The sequence below is a fragment of the Ambystoma mexicanum genome, chromosome 5q (assembly GCF_040938575.1).
Source record: "Ambystoma mexicanum isolate Mex_15411 chromosome 5q, UKY_AmexF1_1, whole genome shotgun sequence".
Lineage (NCBI taxonomy): Eukaryota > Metazoa > Chordata > Amphibia > Caudata > Ambystomatidae > Ambystoma > Ambystoma mexicanum.
In genome coordinates this window covers 103,412,594-103,437,238 of record NC_090933.1, presented here as the reverse complement: position 1 = coordinate 103,437,238, position 24,645 = coordinate 103,412,594, and the positions used below count along the sequence as shown (strand labels likewise).

General features: G+C 46.4%; 1 protein-coding gene across 2 annotated transcripts in view; it reads right to left on the bottom strand.

Annotated features, from left to right (window-relative positions):
* Nucleotides 1-24,645, bottom strand: part of ELP2 (elongator acetyltransferase complex subunit 2) — a 1,316,635-nt gene that overhangs the window by 755,036 nt on the left and 536,954 nt on the right. For both annotated transcript variants that reach the window (XM_069620606.1, XM_069620607.1), the window contains exon 8: nucleotides 15,455-15,610. In XM_069620606.1, the coding sequence (XP_069476707.1) occupies nucleotides 15,455-15,610 (156 nt within the window). The remainder of the gene's footprint in view (nucleotides 1-15,454; nucleotides 15,611-24,645) is intronic.

The following is a 24,645-nucleotide window of genomic DNA, read 5'->3' as shown; positions in this document are numbered from 1 at the left end:
GGAAGAGGAAGACAGACTAGGAAATTACTACTAACATGTACTGGCCTTGTCCCACTAATGAGGCCAGTCAAGGTCAGGCAGTCAGTCCCAATCACACACACCTGAAACTCATGGACCGTTTTTCAAATTATAAAAGGTGCAGCACGGAAAGACAAAGAGGATGGCAGGGGTTGAGAAGGATGGCAAGCTAAATGGCGAGACTGAGGAGCAGCTGAGCAAGAGCTACGGAGAACCAGGCCAAGGAGAACGGGACGCTGAGACGCTGACAGGCTGTGAGTTGCGACAGGAGAAAGCCTGACGAGGGAGCCGTGTCTCCAAGAAGCCAGAAGAGCTCAGAGAAGGGGGCCGAAGGACCAGCTAGCTGCTAGGTTCCACCCCTGGGCCGCAAGGCCACTCAGGAGTGTCTGTGGGGCAGGTGGGCAAGACCCTGACCTCAACGATTTGAATACTGAAGGACGAGCAAAAGCAATCACAACCGACAAGTTCAGGAGAGCCCGGTTTGTGATACACACGATTGTGAACGCTATAACGTTACACACTAGGCTACCGTGTTGAAGGATACAGACATTGAAGTGAAAGCTTGAAAGTATTTGATCGGCGAGGGAGCCGATGAGAAACAAAGTAACGCAGTGGTGCCGTGTGGGAAGGCATGTTGTTGAATGCTTCGTGAAAGATAAAAGAACAGTGAATAATGAAAGTGAAATGTGTTGAAAGCCATTGAAGGGAAGGCCATGAGGGAGAGAGCGTGCAGAGATCCCAAAATGCTTACGTGATGGACATTTTTGTGAAACGAGGAACAGAGTGTCCAAAGGCCCATCCTAATGAAATATATGCTTTTGTGAAATGTGGAACAGAGTGGCCGAGGGCCCTTTCTGCAAAACCAAGTGCAAGAGGCACGATTAAAAAGAAACCAACCCTATCGTCCGAGTGCTCATGCATAGGCGTGAGAATACTGTGCAGTTGCAAAGGTCTCTGGCAAGGCGATAATAATAAAGAACCAATGTTGGAGTGGTCATGCGTGGGGGTGAGAATACTGTGCGGTTGCGAAGGTCTCCGACAGGTGAACATTGTGAAAGAAAAGTACAAAGGTTGGAGAAGTGTCATGATGCCTACCCCCGGGGACCCAGACCAAGTCCAGCAACCCCGGAAGCAGGCATCAAGTTATTTTGGGCAAGGCCAAAAACCCCTGCTAGGGGCTGTTTGGGTGCAGTCCTGGTGCCTATGGGGCCAGGCTCATGTGGAGAGTCAGTCCTGGCACCATAGGCGCCAGGCTCATAGAGTAGAACTTACCTGATGCAGACCATGCTGCAAGAGCTCCAAGCCAAATGAGGCTTGGAAGGGACTATTTCACCTAGAGACTATTTTTTACTCGGGCGGGGCTGGGGAGGAATACTTACCTGGGACTACTTTGGAGGCTATTTAAACCACGCCCGAAGAGCAGCACATGCTTCGTGTTATTCTGCATCCAGCAGCATAATGCTCACCGTGCTTGCAAGTCTGCATCCAGTCTTCTGCCACGCCTGCCTCGAGTTTGGAGCTCCTAGAAAAAGGGAGAAAGAAGGAGAAAAGGTTAGAACAAGAGCAATACCTTTGATCCTTACCTGAATTCCCGATCCATCGCGCCTTCGAGCTGGAAGAAAGAAGTTATTTTACGCGCGTCGCCTCGCCTGCTGCAGCGCCGCGCTGAACTCACCGGCCTTCGCAGCATCTTCACATTCCACCGCATCCTCCTGCATGTCCCCGCCGCATTCCGGCACCTAACGAGTAGACAAGAACAGCAAGGTGAGCCAAGGGAATACACAGAGGAATATTAGTAACCCCCCCCCCCATAGACTTACCTGATTTTACCACCGGGGGTACTATATTCCTCTTCACGGGTCGGCGCAGCTTCCACTGCATCTTTGCCGAACCCCGGCCCCTAAGGGGAAACAAAGGGACTATCAAGGGGAACCCTCCTCACCATATTAGACTTACCTGATTTTACCGCCGGAGGTATTATTCCCAGAGACTTCATACTTTCTCTCAGTGCCTGAATAAGGGAGAAAGCAACAGGCTACATATTGACATGATTTATCAAACTGTGTTGGAAATACAAATCCTTACCAGAATATCACCGGTTGCCACGAGGAACTCTTCACTAGGGTCAAGCTGCAATCTGCAAGGAATCGGACAAGAGTGAAAGTCAGGCATTTGAACTCTTACGAACTACATACTTTTCGGAGTCAATATTGTTCTGGAACTCACCAATTCCTTCGAGCCAGTGAAGCAACTGGTTATCAACGCACCCCTGCTCTCAATGCAGGATGGAGAGCTCATCTTTTCAAACCATCAGGTGAGACTATAAGAGGGGCATCAAAGGTGATCCGTGGGGAGAACAGCGGGGGTGGGGGGATTTACACTCAACTCCACGGGTGGTTAATTCCCTTTCTCCATTTGCAGAAGAATATTCCTATGGGCCAAGCAAATGAAGCTAGGGTGGGCCAGTCCAGTCCGTCATCTCTGCCCTACGCGTCACATTGGTGGAGACCGCAGCTGTCCAGTTCAGATTGACGCCTCTGTGGGAGCCAGGTGAGCGTAACAAGAAGGGATTTTTCCCCGAGCTCTGAGGAGTGGAGCTATTTAGCTGGAAATTGCTTCAGCCGTGTTTGAATGTTTAAAGACAGGCAAGGGCAGTCTGTGAAGGTCTGAGAAGCGGAGCTGTTTGAAGCCGGAGGAGGGAAGCCCTTGAGAATCCCTTACAGTCAACTGTATTGAACTGACATTGAAATAGGCGAGGAAAGCCTAACAGATTTATGAGAGATCTTGCATACTATCCACCTTGAATGAACTTTGTAAGCGCTCCACTGAACTGATCTTTCCATTAGCCATTCTGACATTCTTTTTAAAACACACTTTATTTTCATCCATTTTCCCACACTTAGTTATCATGAAAGGTGAGGGCAAGTATAGGTTTATGACAGTCTTTTCCCTTTGTTTGACTAACTAACTTGACCCATTTTATTTTACTTTGATGGTCGAGACTACTCCCATTATAGAATTAGGGCCAGTTAGGAACCCTCTAACCCCAGTCAAACTTAATAAAGGTGTTGAAACTTGTACCTCTTGTGTCTGTGTCCTTACTTGAGATACCATGCCTGTCTCAGAGTCCACTCAATTATCGCTAGAAAATACACCATGCTGATATACTGAAAAATATATACTTCAATTATGTTGGATCTATGTCATTTACTTGCAGAAATTATCTAGAACTCCACTTCCCAATTTTAATTTTGTACCGCATTTTACCATTGAAAATGTGTGGGGAGACCCTGAGCACCTGCTGCTTAAACACCCCCCACCACTGCCCACCTTTTAAAACACCTAACTCCAGCAACCCTACCTATATATTGCGGTAAAATGTGGTAACAAATTTGTGATGAAAAGGGATTCAAGCAAATTGGCATGCGAGGAAAATGTGTAATACCATTATGTTACACATATAGATTGCTCTCAGGTCAAATAAGTACTTAACATAATATACAATATTTAAAACACATAGAAAACTATAAAAATGGTCAAGTGAATTCACAATCTCCAGATAGGATACATTAACAGGGGGGACTAGGGGAACAAGGGAACTACAGAGCCTGGAAAAGCATTTCAAAAATCCTCTAATGGCCTGCACAATTAGGTGCAGTGTCCTGAAGACAATCTACAATCTACACTGGATATATGTGGTAAGCCCTAGAGGAGGGGTCAGGACCTAAACACATACAGGTAGGGGATAGGGCAAAAAGGGCATTAGACAATTCAAGCAACATGAAAAAAGCCTAAACATCCCTTGGGCCAACACTGATATAGCACATTCATTTTAAACCTCTGGAGCAAAAGCACAAATAAACAATATGAATGCATATATGATAATTAACATAGTGGTAGTGTGGTACGTCAGATATAGGAGACAGACGCTAGGACATGTTTTCCAAGGATAAATGGTTTTATTAAAGTAAAGAATGCCATGTCCGGCCCTAATTCTAAGATGCAGTCTCTAGTTCTCAAAGCAAACATTAAACAAGTGCTCATACGGATGGCTCACAAAAAGTCTCTCCCTCGTTCCAAACCTATTCTAAGCTAATCTCTGACCCTAGCACTACAACAAAAAGGATATTAATACAGCCTAGGAAACAGTCGCTCATATTTCTTTGCTAGTAGTGGTTGGTTTCCTGACCCCCCACCCAGAAAGAGTTTTCAATGTTCTCTTTCAGGTCCTAGGCCTTTGACAGTAATTCAAACATCTTTCAGTCCTTCTCGTTTCTCACTGACAGTCGGTCCATGTTAGGGAGAATTCTCTCTTTAGGCTGAATTTCCTAACCTAGTGAGTCCCCCAGCAGCTTTGCTGGATTTCTGGAGTTTGTTCTTTTTCTCCTGCCAAGAGTGAGACTCTTTTTCTCCCACTCTTGGACATAATTTATGGTGTTCCTTTGACTATCAATGTGTTTTATGGGCTATGGGGTCCTTTACTCCATAGGGTCTCATGTGTTTTTACTATGTGTGTTACACGGCACCCTCCGTGCAGTAACACAGGGGTGTCATAGTGACACCCCACCATAGACTCCATACCCGGGGACTGACTACTGTCTCCCAGGGCATGTAAAGTCACCATTGGCTTTACTAGTCCCAAATTATTAACAGAAACCAGTACAAACCATCATATTGTGGACGTACTGGTCGGGGCAATTCAATTGCCCCGGGGTCTGTTAGTCGAGGGGGCACGTCTCCGTCCCCCCTGATCGAGTTTTGGCTGGTGGCAGTGGATACTACTTTCTATATTCGACCGCAAATATTTCCCTGTGGGATTTTCCCATTGTTCGTGGCTACCAACTTTAATTATTTAATTCTAATAGCCTCGAACATACCGCCGGTTTATTTAATTAATATTAATTCGCCGGTTGGTATTTTTTGCCAGGACTCGATTCTAAAACGGCGTTTGTGTTCTCTTCTGTGACTCCAACCCAAGTCGAGCCCTTTGTTCCACTTTTTGGCGGGCTTCTCCACAGAAGCCTCCAAAAGTGGTGCCACTCTGTCTGGGTACCACAGGGGGAGTCGGAGGGGGTTTAGGCACCCTGGACTGAGTTACCTTGGGAACTCAAGTCGCACTCTAGTGTGATTGGCCCAAGTGGTGAGCCGGCAGGCTCACCACTTAGCATGTTTGATTGACAGCTAGGCTGAGTGAATGGGGGTATGCTGCATAAAAGCAGGGCTTTGGGGACTGGAACTTCGGAAGTCGCCACAGGACCTGAGAATCCGACGAGGGAGAAGCTGAGCCGACCTACCACGATGACACCACCGGTGGAGCCCTGCGGAACCGATTCACCACTTCCCGACGACAGAGAAGATCTCCCGGCTGGAGAGGCTTCTTCCCCTGACTGGTGGGCACAACCAGTTTACCTTCTTCTCTTCGCACCCCAGACCGGTCTGTGGTCGAATTGCCTGTGCCAAGCACCCCCGCAGCCGGATAGCCACTTACCACTGGACCGTGAACCAACAGACCGCTCCTTGTACCTGAAAAACTCTGCGGCTGGTTTCTTCCCTGGCAGTGCAACGGACTCCTGTCTTCCTCCCCGACGAGATCCTCTCTTCCCCCGGACGAAGCACCGACTTGCATCCGCTGCCAGGAACAACTGCCCCCGCTGGAGTATTCTCACCACTTTAAGGTACCGTGTCCGCCAGGCCTCCCTTTCTAAAGATTGCTACAAGGTAATAATAACCCCTTAACCTTCTGGACTGGGCTGGCCGCCTTGACCCTCTAACTGGTCCCTTTCTTTGGTCCAACTCCTTTTTGAACCGTTACAAGACTTTTGTGCATGGCAACCGTGTGACCTTGGACACATTTCGTTTGATCCTCTTAAAGCGGATTCGGCCCACTGACTCTGAATTCACGGTGTTACTTTGCCATCCCCTCTTGTTGTGTTCGTGAAAAAGTGTTGGGATCTGTTTCAATTGATTCTCTGCTTTTCTCTCCCTTTTTAAAAACAAATTATTAGAGTGCCATCTACGTTAAGCGCTTACCGCTGTCTGAAAATAAGTGGGGCTTTACTTAAGACTTGTCTAATATTCTTTTAAGGGAGTGTATATCTTTTAGTGACCGTGTTTTTGAATTGCTTACTATTAGTGCCTGTGTGTTTTTCTAGATGTGGTTTTAAATAAATAATTATATCTCTTTTACACCAAGCCCTGGTCAGTGTTTACTTGTTCTATTATGTTCTCTTGACCTATTGTGAATACTCTGTATACTGCCTAACTCTTCTTGAGGGAAGTCGGACTGCTCAGCCACAGCTACCAAGTGAATCTGTGTGGTACAGACTGCTACCAAGTGGGTTTACTGCAGTGGGCCCAGAGGGAACTGCACAGGTTTCTGCCTAACAGTGTTACTCACCGGCCGGCGAGTGGTTCGGGCAAGCGACCAGGAAGGTTGTACTGGATGTTGCTTGAAGAGCTCAAGATGGAGCCTCCACCTGAGCCTCCTCTCTGTTGAGGGAATAAGCTCTTTTTGATGATACGACTCTCAGCTGCACTAAATTACAGACTGAGAGACCAATCACCCAAAAGAGCGGGGAGAACACACCGCCACGGACCCAGCTAAAAGAAAAAGACAATTGGTAAATATTTGCGAAGAGCAAAGATCACCACAAGAAAAAAGCCTCTCAAAAGCAGAAAGTACCTGGGTCACCCACACCCCTTGTAATCGAAAAGGAACAGAAATGGAATTTCCCCTGCAAGTACAGAAAAGAGATTAACTTCTATTTTGAGGATTCAAATAGGAATTAATAAAGAAAGTTAAGGAAGTCTTACCAGAACAGGAATTGAAATAACCTAAAAATCCAGGTTAAAACAACAGAGGTACAAAACAATAAACAGGAAGGGTAGTAGGGATGCTATACCCAGGCGGCACGAGGGGCGCACTAGATACGGGTAGGTGCACACTTCTCAGCAAGGCGTCCCTGTGTGCACTTTCAGAAATGAGTCTTTTTGTGATAATTAGCAAAGCGTCCTTGCGTACACTTGAGGGAGCAAATCCAAAACAACAGGATGGAGTCGGAATCCACAAAAGAACACTGGAATTGAAGAAGGAAACAGTACCCAGTACTTGGAGTCAGCTGGGAAGGTTTGAAGGCGGTGGTAGGTAAATCAGGACAGAAGGAAGGCAATGCAGTAAACAGGCAGTGATATCTGATACACAGGAGGGCTAAGGATGGTACAGAATCAGGAAGTAAGCAAACCGTAGAGCAGGCAAAGGTCCGGTAGACAGGAAGTCAGAAGAATTTGAGAAGTCTCAAGGCAGTCCGTAATTGGAAGAACAGGAATTGGTACACAGGAAGGCAATGATTGGAAAGGCACAGAAGACGAAACTTCGGATGCCGGTTGCAACTTTAATCAGAAGCAGCGTCCTTCCCACTGCAGTGCCTAATATACCCAGGAGGCGGAGCGCCGTAAGCCTGTCAGAGCTCATGTTCTGAAACGCAAAAAGTAGGTTTCCTGGGAGTTGTAGGCAAAGGCTGTGTTGTCGATACCTTTGATGTTGTTGAGCCCAATCTCCAGGGTAACCGCCACCGAGAGAAATAAGGGGCTGAGAAACGTCGGATACTGTGGCGAAGCGTCACGACTTTGGTAGGTACCTTGAAAGATGTCTGTTTCACCTGGCATGATGAGGAGGCGCCTGGTTTCACCTGGCGTGATGAAGAGGCGCGCAGGTCATTCAGACCCCGATGTGTGACAAACAGTCCACAACCCCACCCAAACGTTCTTTTTTTTCCCATCCAATCCATCTGGCTGGACAGTTCACACAGTTCAAATTCACAGTTTGTCCACTCTCTCTGGGTCTGTACACCTCGTTGGAGACCATGTCTCTAAACCCCCACATGGGGAAGTTTAACATTAGTCCCATTTGGGCTAATTGGCTCTTTGGCCTTTCTCTGCTTGTCTTGTTTCTCATCCCTCTAGGAGTTTCTTGTTCCTCACCCCAGTATAGGTGTTCACCTCCTCATGAGGTCCCTTGTTGGACAGGCCGGAGTGGGTTATCACCCTCCTTGTGAGGTCTCTCTTTCCCTGGCCCGGCGTGTGCCTTTGCTCCCTAGTCGGGTAATTTGTTGCTTAGCCTGACATGGATTTTCACCCCCTTGTGGGGTCTCTGGTGGCTTAGCCCGGCGTGGGCTTTCACTCCTTCATGGGGTCAGTTATTGCTTAGCCCAGCGAGGGTTATAAGGTATCCTCACTGTTCTACGCCCACTCCGCATACCTGCGCTCCGGTGGTGGTGGTGCTTGTTGCAGATGGCAGTCTCTCCGGCCAGTACACATCTTCACCTACAACTTTGTTCTTTTTCTCGTTGTTACCTTTCTCGTGTCGGTTCTTCAAGTCCTTTGCCGATGGTCTCTCTGGATCAGGTGAGCTGTACGCCAATTGATGCTTCTGGCATGGCTTCCCTTCAGAGCTCTGAGGTGGCTCTGAGCTGCTCTGGCTCTCTGCCTTCCTGGATTCAGCAGTGTACTGCAGGCTTCTCTGCCCAAAATGCTGTCTGCATGGTCCTGCTTCCAGGTATCCCCAACGAGGGAGACATTCCCTCTGCTGTGTGGCCTGCCAGGAAGACTTGTCACCCTGTCTGGCGGGTGCTTCCCCCATTGGTCAGGGCCCTAGGATTTTTACGTTCCTCCATGAGCAAGGTGGACAATTCCATTGGTTCCTCTCAAGTCAGTAGGGGCGGCGAGGCACCCCAGTCAGAAACCAAATCAGCCACCTTTAAAGGGCCCTAAACATTACTGTCTTTGTCAACTACCATATAACCAACAAACATGAGGGATTCTAGGATAAGGAGGAGGATTAAAAACTCTGCTTGGGACCTTTCCTGTCCCACAAGGGGGTGGGGATGTCACCTGCAGTGGGACCCCCGCTTGCCTTGACCTCTAGGGGGGTGTAATGTGTAACAGGCTCAACTCCCTACTCCCAAAGGTATTGGCTCCCCCTCTGGGAGAAGGGATGAATCCCCTCAATTTGTCACAGTAGGAAACATTTCAAAACCATAGGCAAAGGTATATGTTTTAGAAACTTATCTATACAGTACACTTTACAGAACAAAATGTACGTGATGGGTCAGAAATTAAAGGTGGACAACTTTGATGATTTTTCAAATACACAATTTTATTAAATCATATGTTATCAAACGCCTCATGATGTCTGGCCCTCACACTTAAACAACAAATATATAAAGACATATATGGGCATTCAAAATGACTTCAATGATGATATTCACAGACTCTCTGGTAACCTGGAAGAACTTCCTTCCCTCAGGAAATCTGTATGTATAATACAGTCTTGACACAGTTTGTGGCTCCTTCAATATCAAAGTAAAGTTTTGTCAACCAAAGTTCTAAACAGTAAGGCTTCTCCTCCTGGTGAAACAAACACTTTCCAATTTCTCAAGATATCATCAATGTCATTCCCAGCCACAATGCTTTGCACCAATTTCCAGTTGCCCAAGAAGAAATTCCACAGTTCGTAAGTATGTTAAAGTAAATATAACGTTTAGGAATGACAACATTCACCTTCTGGTACTTGCACCTTTAGGTGGGCAAGGCACTCTTCCTCTGAATATTGCCTTTCCAGAGGGGCAGCCTCTTTGCCTTACTTGTCAGTCTGCAACAAACAACCCAAAATTGCCTTTAAGACCAAATTATCCCTTCTTCCTATTGGCCTTGGTAATGTAGGTTGCATCAACATCAATGACCAAACTATAAGCAGCAACTTTCCCTTGCTTAGTCTTTGTCTGTTGTTAGCCGAGCAGTTACCCAGAAGCCTACTTGCCACTCCTCTGGCTTTGTCTTAAGCAATGTAGGTGTTCTATTTGGCTCACAAGATTATATAAACTGTTCTCTGCCACTGGGACAGGCTGTTTCAGCCTTACATGGGGAAAATAGCCTGTTCGCTCTTGGTTTGGGTAATGCTTGCATAGAGGTGGAGACATGTACGTCACTGAAAGGCCTCGCCCCCCACCTCCGTTATACTGGATGAAAGACAGGAAGACACTGTGCATGACACATCCCAATACTGCATTGAATGTATGAGAGACGTTATGCACTTAGACAACCAAACCGAATGTACCTTTGCACTGAAGTGGTAGCAGGGGAGTTGCTGGCACCACTGACTATTGAAGGGCTGTAAAGAAAACCTAACGGGTGCAAAACGATGTAATAAGGAGAAGATACAATGACGCACCGAAACGATATAAGAATACTTAAAGAATGAAGGTATAATCGAAGAAGCAAAGTTACATGTGTACAAATAAGAAGAAATCATATATACAAAGAAGATAAGTAAACAGCTGAATAAATAAAGTATATACACAGAAACGCAAGGTTGAAGAGACATATAGAAGCTTGCTGCAGTGGAAAGCATAACATGGATAGAGAGGCCATGTTGGAAAAATGGCCGCAGGCTCTCAATGATAGTAAGCAAAGAGCTCAAAGGAGGGAGACTAGAGCTGCAAAGCCGACAGAGGCTGGAAATACAAGTGTATGCATGAACAAAGAATAGCTGCTGTCCAGAGATCAAGGATGCCACCGCGAGAAGCTACTGAGGGATACAAAGGGAGTTACCAAGGATAAGCAGCGTAAGCAGGACATATTTCTCTTAGATTAAGTAAATGAGCAAACATTTATGAGTGCCAAGTATTGTAAAATAAAGATGAAGAAAAGCATAAGTCTGTAGAGGTCGAAAAGGGTAATGACACCTGAAATAATCAAATCAAATGCACCTCAATAAAATGTGAAAAGTACAAAATCGTTAGTCTCTTCACACGTGGTGTAAAACCAGAAAACAAGGCATATTCATAAGCCCTGGCCGAAAATAACAATGTACCTTAACCCCCTTTATAGTTTGAGAAGAGAACATCCAGCAAGGTCAAGTACAAAGGGAAAGCCTAGGCTTAAGGCTTGGCTGATGATTGATGATAGAACTCAATGGAAAAGTGGGCAGTGGTCTGACATTCTCTGCACCCGAGTTTCGTTTTGCTTGCATGCTGCTAGTGAGCCGAGTGTCCAAGGTTGGGGGGAGACGATGCCAACCTATCATGAGGGCCTATGCAGAGATGAGCATACAATGTTGCATGAGCCAGTCTGCTACTGTTATGCTGCTATCATCTATATTTAACATAGTTAGAGGGAAGGTTGAGGATTGCCTGCCAGACAAGGTGCAGCCAATAAAGTTACTAATACTTATAGATTCTATGAGTAGACCTGTTCCCCTAACCAATCCCCAAACCCGATAGGTTTTATTATTTGCCATGTAAGATGATGTCATAGCTGACGCATATTTAAGTATAAAGCCTTTGTGCACCTAAACTGTAACGTTGAGTGTATGAACTACAATCCGTTGTTTGCCAGATTGCCCTATTTTATTGAATTGATAATAAAGTAGTACTTTGCCATATTCTTCCAGTCTGTCCGGTTATTGGGTCCAAGACTGTTTAATATGGTAATCCCATTCTGTGCATAGATACGCCCCAAAAAGTGCTACTGCACACTTGCGTTCTTCAACTTGAAATAACAATGTTTCAACATTCGACTTCTATTATTACCTTTGTTGAATGCTTTAACATAAGATTAAAAGATCACAGGAATCTTAATTAGCCACACGTGACCACTCCTTTGTGTGCTTTCACAAGTTTAAGTTCAACAATCAGTGTTTGACAGTGTTTCCTCTTTACGCGAGTGAAGAGCAGGAATACCAGTTCACATGCGGTGGATACATTTCAAGTGTTCCATTGTCAAAGACTTAAAATACTGCTTTACCTCGCTTCTACTCTTATGCGATTGAATGTTTAGCTGGATACTGTTGCAGGCAATATTCGCACAAGGAATTAGAATGCCCGGTTGTACTCACCGACTTCAGTGTTCGTTTCTCTGTGTGCTGCACAACTTCTATGACTTCTGGCTTTCTCTGGACTCACAAGTTTCCTCGTTTAAGGCGTCTCCGGTACGGCCACTCAATTAAGGAGCCCCTTTTGCTCCAGAGACTCGGAGCTTCTCTGTTATTTCTCGCCACGGTCTCCGACGTACCTCCCATTGTGCAATCTATGCAATTGGGCTCACATATGGAGAAGCAGTCTTCCTACACGCTTTCCGCTGTGCAGCCTCTGCACTTTAGAGTTCGGAAGAATGCTGCATCAGAGTCCAGGCATCCCTTCTGTTTGATTGCCAGAACTGTGTCTACCTCCCGCTTCTGCTACTACAGCATGTACTCTAGCCACAGTTCCAGATCCTCTCTATTGTCTGCAGCTGAGGGGACCTTTTAAGCGTCCCAGCTTCCCTCAGGTGTGGGCTATTGGGCTTAATTGCCCAACCTCTACTACAGCATGCGTCGTCAGCCCTCTTCCTCATCCCAGTACTCATGGGATTAAGGGTAGATGTAGTCCCTTAAAAGGTATTTATGGTTAAACCATCAGATTTCATGACTAAGGATGAAAATAGTATATTAAAGGCAGCATTTTTAAATTCCCTTTCATCATACCTTTGGGAGTAAAGAGTATTTTTATCCTTAAGGGTCTTTCTACTTTTAGGGGTTGACAATAGGTAATTACATGCTTTAGCATCTGAAAAAGGTTCTCCCTTTTTAAAGGACAAATACTGCATCTCATCCCAAGGGAACTCCTCCCCACCCTGGGCCTTGTCTCCGCCCGGGTGATCCTCCTGCAGAACACCACCCTCAAGATCAGGAAGTGTCTTCCTTTTCCTGTCCACTTCTGAGGAGACTTTAGGCAGGGGTTTAGTGAGGGATCCATACGATTCATCACAACAGTCACCAACATTAGCTACAGTGTAAGAATGTATTCATAATACAAGATGTGCAAAGCAGGACTTTATAAATACATAAAAAATATGTCCTAGTTCTTGTTTCAAAGCTCACTGAAGTCCCTTTAGAAGAATTCCAGAACAGGTAGAAAATTCCATAGGGATTCATAAAGTCAATGGGCCAACCGTTTCTATGGAGGCAACTCTGTTTTACCCCACAGGTGATATATGATATGACCACAGGTTCGATTCCCCGGGTCCACGCTTAGAAACCTCTGGGTATTAAGCGCAGACCTGGGGAAATCGAACCTGTGGTGCTCCGTTTCGTCTAGCTTCCAAGGAGAGCACGTTGCCCCTGAGCTATCCTTCCGAGACCACAGTAACAGGCACAGATTCCACAGTAAACAACCCCAGGTAGGAAAAAAAGAGACTCCAATGAAGAGATCCAGAAGTCAGAGGATGAACCAGCAGCCCCAGAAGAAGGTGCAGCCAAGCAGGAGGACGCCTGATGTTAGTCAATTGGAAATGAGGTTGAAATTCACCTGCAGAGGATACAGACTCTGGAACAGAGGGACACCCAGGGGTAATGTTAATAATCGCCCACCCCAGAACACAGAGGCAAGAACTCAAATTGGTGGTGCCAGCAAAAACAGCTCCACCACCGCGAAACAACTGGGACAGATAGAGGCTTCTATTCTATTTGCGGTTTATAGGATCCAGTGCCCACAGGCTTGACCCTGAGCCAATGATGACCATCACGACCAAGAAAAGGAACAAACTGGCTTCCCATAACTCCAACCTTCACGTCTGAAGTGAGGAGAGAAATCCGGCAAGGAAGACTCGGGGAAGATGCAGGAACATGTGAAGACAGCTCCTGGCAGCTCGTTGGACAAAGAAGGGTGGAAAGCCAGCAGGAAACTATCCCAGGACAGACATAACAGCTGGATGCATCTTCAGTTGTCCCAAGCAGAAGGCCAGGTGGGGTATTGGTGTCCCAGCAGCCTTCTAGGCAATGGCACCGAGCCACAACTAGGCGGAAGAGCCTGACGCTATACTGCGGTAAACAGCCCAGAAAATAGTTCCAGCATAGAAGGCTCAACCAGCAGATGAGGGGAGGCAGCAGGGCAATTCAGAAAGCCCTTCACTGGACCACCAGAGGCAGAAAACACAAATTAGGATAAGCTGCACCCGCTGTCCCCAGCCTTATAGGTTAAAACAGGTTAAATTGCCTGGTATCAGCTGGTAAAACTCCTTCAGCAGGTCTCCAGACCCGCTTCTTCCAAGTAGGAGAACAAAGCAGCGAAAGAGAGGCAGGGACTATGCAGGGCCATAAGTACCACTGCAAGAACGGGTTGGTCAAAGGCTAGCCCCACCAATCACTAGTGGCGGCTGGGGGGAAAAATCTCAGATAACCAACCATACTGGTTGGTCAGTAGGACTGCCACTTAGTTTAGACCACGCCCACAAAAAGTGAGAGAGAGACATCCGGGACCTACACTACTCTAAACCAGTTTAAATCAATATGGAGGCTGTCACGTGGGCTCACAAAGAGTTCAAGTAGACAAAACGGCCATCTTAAGGCCACTTTGTGGTTGCCCTGAATCAAAAGATTGCTAATATACAAAATGGTCAAGAACAGGATTTTAAAAAATGCATTTATGCCCAAATGGCTACCAAAAAGTTACATTGGGCTACAAATGCAGTGATATGGCTTGCACCCCTAGTGAAGCCCAAATACAATATAGCTGCCACCAACTTCTTCCCTAAAACCAATGTAGGGTTATATAATCGCCCTAGGACAAACATGGGGAACCTAAGAGGCGATATGTAATTCCCCATTAGGACTCCATGGGGGGAATGCCTGTATTACTTTTAGCTGGTGGTAAATCAGGCCACCCCACCAGCAAACTTGTAGTTTGCTGGTCCGGAAAAGTGCTGGTATACGTTATTACGAGCACTTATTTTGCGGGCCGGCAAACATGTAACTAGGCCCAAAGGGGTGTAATGGCAGGTGGACATAGGAGTTGTCCTTCTATCTACCATAAAAGTTGTCAGTGATCCAAAATATAAAGTGGGTGGGGGGAATCAAAGTTGGGGCACTAAAAAGTGCCCCAGAAATCCTCAAAAATAGGAAGTCTGTCCTAATACCATCCCATTCAAAAATCGCTACTCCTTTGCTGTTAATTAACAATCTGATTGATCACGTTAAAGATGCTGCATAGTTTCTCGAGCTGGATCAACATGTTCATCATTTACAAATAACTACAGGATTAATTAGTGCAGCACAAGGAGCAATGTCACATTAACATTAGATACTCAAAAGAAGCAAAAACAGGGCTAGCTAGCATGGATACATTCATTTGAAAATTATTAACAGCTTTGCTTTACAATTGAAGTATCTGCTTTTAGCTAATACACCCCCAATCTCTTCTGATCCTGGGCTTTTATATCACTGAAGGAGTCATTTATTTTCTGTTGACTTGTAATATTGTATTTTTGATGTGGTCATACTCTGCTGATTTGTGTATGCGCTGAACTTTAGAGTTGTATGATATCCGCATGCATATTCCGTGCTCAAGAGAACTTTCAAAGGAAACCCACGGAAAAGACCAAGTCACCTAAGCTCACGACTTACTTCCACTTTTCACAGACAGAACCTTTTCCTTCAGCTTAATACTGCTGACATCGTCAATTTGGTTTTCCCTGTCGGACGGCATTGCAGCTTTTGAAAAAATCTTCCAAATTCGAATCACGCAATCTTGTGCACAGCTTGCCAAAAAAAGATTTCCATCTGGGGGAAAGGATAAAGAAAGAACATGAGCGATGGTTACAAGTACCACTTGAAGAATATACAACTTTAAAAGAAATGCTTAAGAGATTACAGTTATTTTATTCTCCAAGGAGTAATGCTTGCTGCTTGAAACTTGCTTAGAAATTCATGCCACATAAACAATAATAATGTCAGACAAAGAAGATTCCTAAATTGTGGGTTTAATTAAACTCCTCCACCGAGGTATATTCTAAGATGATAACCTGCACTCGGGTGTTGTAGGTTGTGCTATTATCCCACTGGCCCATGTGACCAGGGTGAGGTGTTCTCTCGGGGTTGGCCTAAAGCTACATGAGATTCAGCAACATTTTTGGATTCTAAAACTTGCCTAGACTATTCATGTGCTCACATCCCTGTCCCCTGACATGGCTCCTGAGTCTGCCTTATTTCCTTGCGGCCTTTTTGGGAAGACAGTTTGGTTTTTCTCTGTGTAAACCCACAGCAAAGCATCGGAAAGAGGTATTTACTGTATTCTGCTCTGCTGGATTTTTGGACTACAGAAATGATTAAATGATTTCTTTTGCAATGCTCACCAGAAAGAGAGAACCATGCTTCATAATACATTTTCTCTTTAAGGTTGGGTTTGTACATTTGCATTTGTTGGGTAAACATTTCAAAGAGATGGATATTCAGAAATACAGTTTCTCAAGCAGAGTTATCCATTTGTTTTCCACGGGAACAATGCTGAAGGAAACAAGGTAGCAAACCCCTTATCCAGGTGGTTACTATGTTTTTATTTTGTTCGCTTAAAGTGAACGAGTTTCTCTTCAATGCAGCGAGACTGGGACTGGCTAGTAGGACTTGTTGCCCTTTAAAACCTAAGGGCCTCTATTCAAAGGTATTTGAAATATGGGGCTTGAAGGGTTCCCTTAATGGAAGCTCATGAAGGTTCATGTGACAGGCACTAACCCCTAGAAGGGCTGCTTCGTGTTACAGTGCAAACAGAAAACAGAAACCACTTTGCTTCAGATTGTCTAGAAAGCTGATAGTCATGGTGCAAACAGTAAAGGCTGCCTACCAGGGCCATTGGGGCAAAACTGACTACTAGAGGTGGTCAGTGAAAAGGTTTGCAAAGTCACCTTCAAAGTACTCACCTTCAGAACCAAAAGAAGTGCGCTAGGCCATATATACATGAGACTGTGCGTTGTGTACAGTTAAGAAACATAAGTGCTACATCCCCAAGACCATGTTTGGAAGAGTGGCAAGATGCTGGCTGGGACCCATACCCCTGAAAATGTCAAAAAGCATGCAAGGTGCTAAAACTCTGGGACAAGAAAAAGGAACTAGAAAGAGGCTCAGAGTAGAGGGAGAGAAGTAGTCCCTATAAATAAGAAATACCATAATCAAAATAGTGCATCCTTTTCCTACACATTTTCCTTGGACTGCGTGAAGGCATCATGAAGCAAGACACAGATTCAGAATTCAAAACAAGCACTTCTATTAACTTAAATGTCAGGATGGAAAAAGGCCTAACTTACCCAATTCTAAGGTGGGATTGCCCTACCTAAAAAAAACTAAGGAAAGTCTGAGTCGAAGAATTCAATTTAAGAATCTGTCAGTGTCCAAATCCTACACTTGCCCTCACAACTAATCTATACAATCTGAAGGGATGTGCAGGGGAGGTTTGGTATAAAAACAGTATGACACTGACACAATGGGTACAATTTGAAAAACCTCTATTGAAATCGTTGGGTTTGGAGAAACTGCTATTTTGTCCTACGACTAAGAAGGGAGTAGTCTCGACCATCAAAAAATAAATAACGCAGTCCTAGTGGAGTCTGTCAAATCAAAATGGCCTATGCTACAAAAAAAAAACGAATGCCTGCCCTATCTCTTGTACAAAAAGTGTAAAAATTAGAAATGTTTGCAAAAAGGAAAAATCATTGTTCAAAATAAAGAAGTGTGGTTGAACCAGCTCTCCTCACCACGTTAGGCCTCACAGAGTAAGGCTGTCCCTTTAGGCAGGATGACACACACTGGCGCGGCTTCCAATAAGATAAACATTTCCAGAATATGGATCAAGGCCCATCTGGCCTTCCACATTTAAGTCTCTTGTGTCTAGTTTCCAAAGATATGTTTCAACCAAAAAGTTCACAAAGGTCACCCTCTGTCAGGCTCATAACTTTTACTGCACATTTCTCGTAGGTCACCGGCTGCCGGGCTCAGACCTCTCACGATAAAGTTCAACACAAAATTGCAAGGGGGGGGGCTCCCTTCCCCAAGCTTATTTCATGCCAGGTTGCCCTCTGTCGGGCTCGGACCACTTTCAGAAGTCAAAGACTTTGAAATGTGCATGGTTTACTTTCAAGACCACTGCTGTCATGGCTACTGGACAAGGGCCCATATTTTTAGCACACTTTTTGCCTAAGGCACGTGCATCCAGGCCGGGTGTGGCCATAGGAGAACATTGGGGAGCACGTGCAAGAACCTCTGGGAGTGGCAAGGTGGAGCCACAAGGCGGGGCCAAAAGGTGGGGCCGTGGCCAGCCTATTTAAGGCCATCCCGCCCGCATTCTGGCGCTTCGCGTTAGTCTGCTTTCAGCAGCGTAACGCTTACCGCCACCCGCATAGTTCTTACCTGTTTTTCAGCTCATCACCTCAATGCGCATCCTCTTGGTTCCAGCCCATCACCTTTAGCGCGCAACTTACCTACTTCCAGCTTACCATCGGTCGAAGCGCATCTTACCTGGCTCCAGCTACACCATTGCTGAAAGTGCATCTTACCTGTCTCCTGCACTCCATCGCCTGCAGCGCATCGCATCCTACCTGATTGCCATAGTCGTCGGAGCGCATCCTCACCTGTCCGGACGTCCAGCTACGCGGGAGCTTATCTTCCATCCATCCATCATCTTCATGGAGCCATCTATCCTGCAACCGCGGACAGGCCTTCGGATAGCCACTTCCCGCTTGACGTCACCAGGCCTTCCCTGCAAGAGAAAAGAACACACAAGGTTAGAAACTGCATAAATAACTTACGCTTGGCCGCACAACACCTGAGCCTGGCGTTCTACCCTAAAAGCCAATTTACCATCTATTTGGGAGCTTCGCTATCCTCTTGGGCATCATTGCACTCACTCTAAACATCACGACTCTGTGCAGCCATCTTCACACCTATTGGGTAGAGAAAAGACATTGCAAGAATTACGAACTATAATAACAGCAAAAAGACATTGCATAAGAACACGGACAATAATCATTGTTAAGAACACTTACCTTCCAAGTGGTTGGTCGCAGCCGGTCTGGGCCGCCACATCCACGGACCAGTGAAGCAACTAGGTCCACCCAAGGCACCCCTGCTAATGAGAAGCTGGACGGAGAGCTCATCCTTACAAGAAATCAGGTGAGCTTACATGGGTAAACGCTTGCTCATCTCGTTCTGGAACAAAGGGTTCGAGGGAAATCGCGGTACCACCACACCATTCTCATTGCCCCTCGTATTCCTTCAGGGGCAGTACCAGAAACCTGTAACGCTCACCTGACTCCCACTGAGGCGCTGGCCTGGTTCGCGCTGCTGTAACCTCTTCTAAGGTGATGCGCAGGGTTCGGAAGACGGACTGGACCGGGCCCCCAAATCTGGCTTGTCTGGCTCGCAGAAGTATCCTTCTGTAGGTGAAAATAGGGGATTAACTATCTGCGGGGTAAAGCAATCGGCCTCCCACTTTCCCCTCTCACCCTCCTCGAAACCCTTCTGTGATTCCTCGTAGCGTCTCACCTTAGGGTCTGGAAGGACGAGCTCTCCATCCTGCTTCTGATGCAGGGGCGCATTGGTATCCAGTTACTTCACTGGATTTTCGGATTGGTGAGAACCAAACTTGCTTGGCTTCCAGGTAAGTTTTTTTGATAAGAGGTTCCCCTTGTGTCCATGCATTAATGTACTAATGCTAGTGTCTTTTCCCCCATAGGGGCCGGGGTACGGAATGCCGGGGAGCAGGCACCGACCCGAGATGAGAAGTAAAATCCTTGTAGAAATCAGGTAAGTCTTTAATGAGCGTTTTTTGGTAATGTCTTTTCATTCGCTCATTAACGCTGATGTCTTTTTTTCCCCTTAGGGGCCGGGGTCCGGAAATGCCAGGATGCGGCGCGGACCCGAAATGAAGAGGGAATGAATCAACAGGTAAGTCTTAACATGGAGATTTAGCTTTCCTTATTCCCTTCTCTCTCTCACCTTTTGTTCTGGTCTTTTTCTCCCTAGGCGCTGGGGCGTGACTGCGAATCCGGATGATCGCTGCTGAACATGGAGGCGCCCTGTAAAGGTGAGTGGAATGCGGCGCTGCAGCGATCGACGCGATGAGCTTTTAAATAAAAGTCTTCCTTTTCAGGATTGTCGGCGAGATGTCTCCGGGATGTTGATTTAGCAGGTAAGGACTTTTCCTTCTTCTGTTCTCTTCTTCTCTTCCTTTGCAGGTGATCCAGGATGCTGGCAGGCGTGGCAGAAGTCAGGATGCAGGAGCAGACACGGTGAGCGTCCAGCTGCTAGATGCAGAACAACGCGAAGCACGTGTGGCTGTTCGGGTGGGGTTTAAATAGCCTTGGAAGAAGTTCCAGGTATGTATCCTTCCTCCAATCAGGTTTGTATCCTTCCCCGACCACGCCCGGATGGTAAATTAGTCCCACAGGTAAAGTAGTACCTTTCAGGCCTCAAGGAGGCCGGGATCCTGCGCATGGTCTGCATCAGGTAAGTGCACCCAAGCACTTCCATAATGAGCCTGGCGCCTATGGCGCCAGGACTGATGTCTTTTATGAGCCTGGCGCCATAGGCACCAGGACACTGTCCAAAGGGCCCCTATATGGGGTTGCTGGGTCCTTCCTTGGGGACTGGATGTGCGCTTTCGGGGACGCAGGGCTTGAACCGGCTCCCCGGGAGCGGGCATCATGACACAACCAGAGCAGTCGACATTGCAGCAGCTGGGGGAGAGAACCGATCCAGGGGATCCAAGTCCAGGGAGGGCTCCAACCGTGCCCCAACGTCCCCGCAGAGACCAGGTGAGCATAACAATTGCAGGACCACTTCAACACAAAGGTTATAGTTAAATGTTCACCTTACCCTTTTCCAGGAGTTAAACTTCTTTATTTCAACTTTGCTGTTTATTCGCTTTATCGCTTCTAACAATGTACCTTTCACTGAGACTTTCGAGTGGGCTACTTCCTTTCACCAGACCACTCTGTTACTTAGTATCGCTGATTTCGCAGCGGCCTTTTACTTAAAAGTTAATTCACAGTTCTGCCTTTCCTCACATTTCATCCACACGCGTGCAGCCTTCACTTGCAATATAATGTTACTACTTCCACTTCAACATACACCGGTCTCTCCGGTCGCTTGCCAACTCACCGGCTTTGTGTGCCTCTTGCTTGATTTCGCGATATCCACTTCAGGAGACAAGGTTAGTACCACAGGCTTGGCCTTGACTCCCCAACTCTGCCGTTCAGCCGGGAGGGATGCTGGTGTCCATGAAACACAATGCAGTCTTGGCTTGTGGGACCTAGCCTTTTCCGTGTGTTTTCTCTGGCCTGTCGAAGGTAAGGTCCTCCGGAATGGAACTCTTGGGGTTTTCTACCCTACCCGCTGCTCTTGCCCCTTTGTCTGCTGCTCTGCTCCAGTAGGTTTGCATTGGTCCCGGAACCTCTGCTCATACTCGTGTTCCGCCTTGCTCAGAGTCTCTCTTTGGGTTCTGCCTTTTATTCTTATGAGGAGAGCTAATTGCTATCAGGTGTATGCAGCTAGAGTCATGTGCCTGACCCGATTAGCGGGACAGGACCAGTGCCATGTGTGAAAGTTGTTGTTACTCTCAGTCACCTACTTCAAAGGCCCAGTTTTTGTGTAAAAAGGGGGTAGGGGCCGTGGGGTTGGAACTTCGGTGAATCCTAAAAAATAGGATGGATTGGATATACTAAATAGGCGGGAATACCGCGTCTCACCATCAGCTGCCTCACCCCCACTGCCCGGAGACCCTCACCCAGGTGATTCTCCCACACTGGTCCACCCCCAGGTTCTGGACCCAAAGGCGATGGCCGTGCCCTGCCCACCTGAGAGAGAGATCCCTGGGGACTAGCGTGTGAGACACCCTCTGGTTTCTCACAGATGTCAGCAACCAAAAGAAACAGTGTTCAACAAAGTTCTGAGCTTCATCCAGCCCACAGCTTCCTTTCAGTTCCCTTCCCCAAGTATAGAACAGTTCCAAGAAAAAGTCTCAAAGTTACCTTACTTAAGTTCAGGATGATACAGTTTTAACCAATACTTGGGGTTCCCTTCCCCCAAGCTCCAAGTAACAGTTCTAAAAACAAAAGCATCTTGAGACTCCATTCTCAAGTCAGCAAATGTTTCAAGTATCAGGGTTCCCTTCTCCAAGACTTAGTTTCAGTATCACAAAAATATCCTTTTTCTTTTTAGGGTCCTTTGTCACACTTGCGCCCTCTTTTTAGTGTTGGTTTTCATGCAAATATTTTGACTTTGTTGGAATAAGCTTTAGGGTTTCATTTAATTCTGCTTTCAATGTATATTTCTGTTATAAGTCGTTTTCACACAACTTGGTATACAATATCCCTTTCTTTGGTTCAATGTTAAAGTTCCATGCACTTTAGAATTCAGCATATGTTCACCTTACTTGAATGTGAAGTTCCGTTCACTTCTGAACTCAATATCTACCAGTTTTGCTTATTTGTAGAGTTTTCATTCAGTCCAATATTTAATAAAGATGGGTTGTATACATAACACACTTTCAATTCAACCCACTGTTTAATAATCCTTTAATTTGCTTTAAATATAATGCTCAGCACTCAGACTTTTGAAAACGCGTTTCGTTAAACATGCAACCATTCCGATAGAAACTATTCCCTTTGAATGAGAGAGTTCAAACGCTCACCACCAGGTTTCTTACTTGTTCGAAACTCACTGCTTGCGTTCACAGTTTTCCGAGCAGCGCGGATCGCACAGTCTTCTGCTTGTGATGTCAGGTGTCCAACTCCTGCCCCTCAGGCACTCTTGTGGCGACCTCCTGACACATGGGAACGAGTACCTTGACCACAAGAGAAAGTGACAGCCTCTCCGCAGGGCTCCCTTCACAATGTTTAGTCTTCTCCACAGAGCCTGTGCTCCCACGCCACGCTTCCATAGACCTCCTGACATAAGCGTCTCAGCGAGCTTTTCAAATAAAGTTCCCTACTCCTTGCACCAGCCTCCCTGCTGCTTCTCCTTTCACTCCCTTTGCTGCTGGGGTGGTCTCACTTTATACACCTGCAGCCTCTTGACAGGCTGCAGGTGTGGATGACCAATCAACCCTGCATGACCACAATCAAAGGGACATGCATCTTCCTCTTCCCAGTACCAGAGTGGTAAAAGAGTGCAGTCTTCATTGCTCTCAGTTGCCTCTTCTTCGTCCCAGTACTGTCAGGTATTACATGTGGGGAAGTAAGAGAAGCTGACTTACAATAACCTATAAAGGTCACAGAAGAGTTGGGTTGATCATCAGAAGTGAGATAAACCGGAGGGTATTCTCCAAGGTAAACCTCTGGAAACCCTTATTCAGGTGGCCTGGGGAGGGCTGGCGCTCTCAGATCCCAACCCTTGGGGTTGACGAGCAAGGGAGGATCACCTGGGTAGGGGAACCCTGGGTTATGCTCGAGGGAATACCCCAGGCAAGACGTGGTACTATGCCAAGGAAGAAGGAGAGATAAATGATCTCCCACGGCCTTGATAGGCTACAACACATCTGCCTCACCTCCTCCCATTAAATCTCTTCTACCTAAATCCAACAACCCCTCTATACGTAATCAATCCTGTGAGGTCCCAAACCCGGTTGCACCCCAAAAAGCATAACTCCCAGAATCCTTGTTTCACCGATCTCCATTTGAATACTCCCCATCCATCTTCTTTCCGTCCCTCTGATTATTATTTTCCGCACTCCCAACCTGATCAGACAAAATACGATTCCCACAATCCCCTTTGTTCATTTCACGATCCGAGCTATTCCCGTTTACCCCGCAAACCCTACCAATCCTGTCCCTCTGATTACCATTTTCCTAATTTTCACAAACCCTCCTGTTTATTTCACAAGTCCTACAAAACCTACCCTCCCGAGATCACCACAAACCCTAATCCTTGGGTTATAATTCCATGTATCACCTCTTTCCCTTCTGACCCTGTAAGGTATATGGAAACTCTACCAACCGCTTTATCCAACACTCCAACCCCTTCCTTAGGAACATTTTCTTCCGAAACACCAGACAACGGACTTGTAATAAAACCGTTACCCTTGACATGTCCCAACCCCAGCGTCAGGCAATTAACCTGAACGACACACAACCGATGGCCCTTTCCTTTCCGCACAGGGATAAAAGGTGGAGTAAAACAGCACAGGACAAGCAAGGTGAGCAGAACAGACAGCACGACGAGACGGCTAATCAAGCGCAGCAGTTCAAGAGAAGGAGAAAGGTGGCAGGGATCGAGAGGGTGGCAAGGAGAGACGTGACCTTGCCATTTTCATCGCAGACCCACGGACCCTTCGTGGAAGAGAGCCTAAAACCGCGAACAATAGCACAAGTGTCTTGCAGCAGATGTCATCGGTACACAGGGCAAGCCTATGCCGATAAGCAGGAGCGAGGGAAGCTCCTGCGACCGTGGTACCAGCCTGGACTACGAAGAGAAAAGCCAAGCAGTTCATCACAGCCAGTGAGTCGAGGGGAGAACCGATAAGAACCGGGCTGGGTTGAACCATGTTCAACGAACTTTGAATGAACTGAAAAAAGTGGGAAAGGGAGACGAGTTAAAGGGGGAAACCAGCACCACGTGGGTGCTGACTCAAGAGACTTTGGTCCATTCCCATCTGAGCAAAACTACAATTACCAGAAGGACGTAGGACAGCCAGCAAAATAGGTCAAAGTGGTCATACAGAGGGTCAAGAAAACTCCCTATAATCAAAAGACTTTGAACTACAAGCAACGTTAAATAAGAGGCATGAATCCTGCAAACACTGAATTGTGTAAAAAGAGAACATTAAAAGT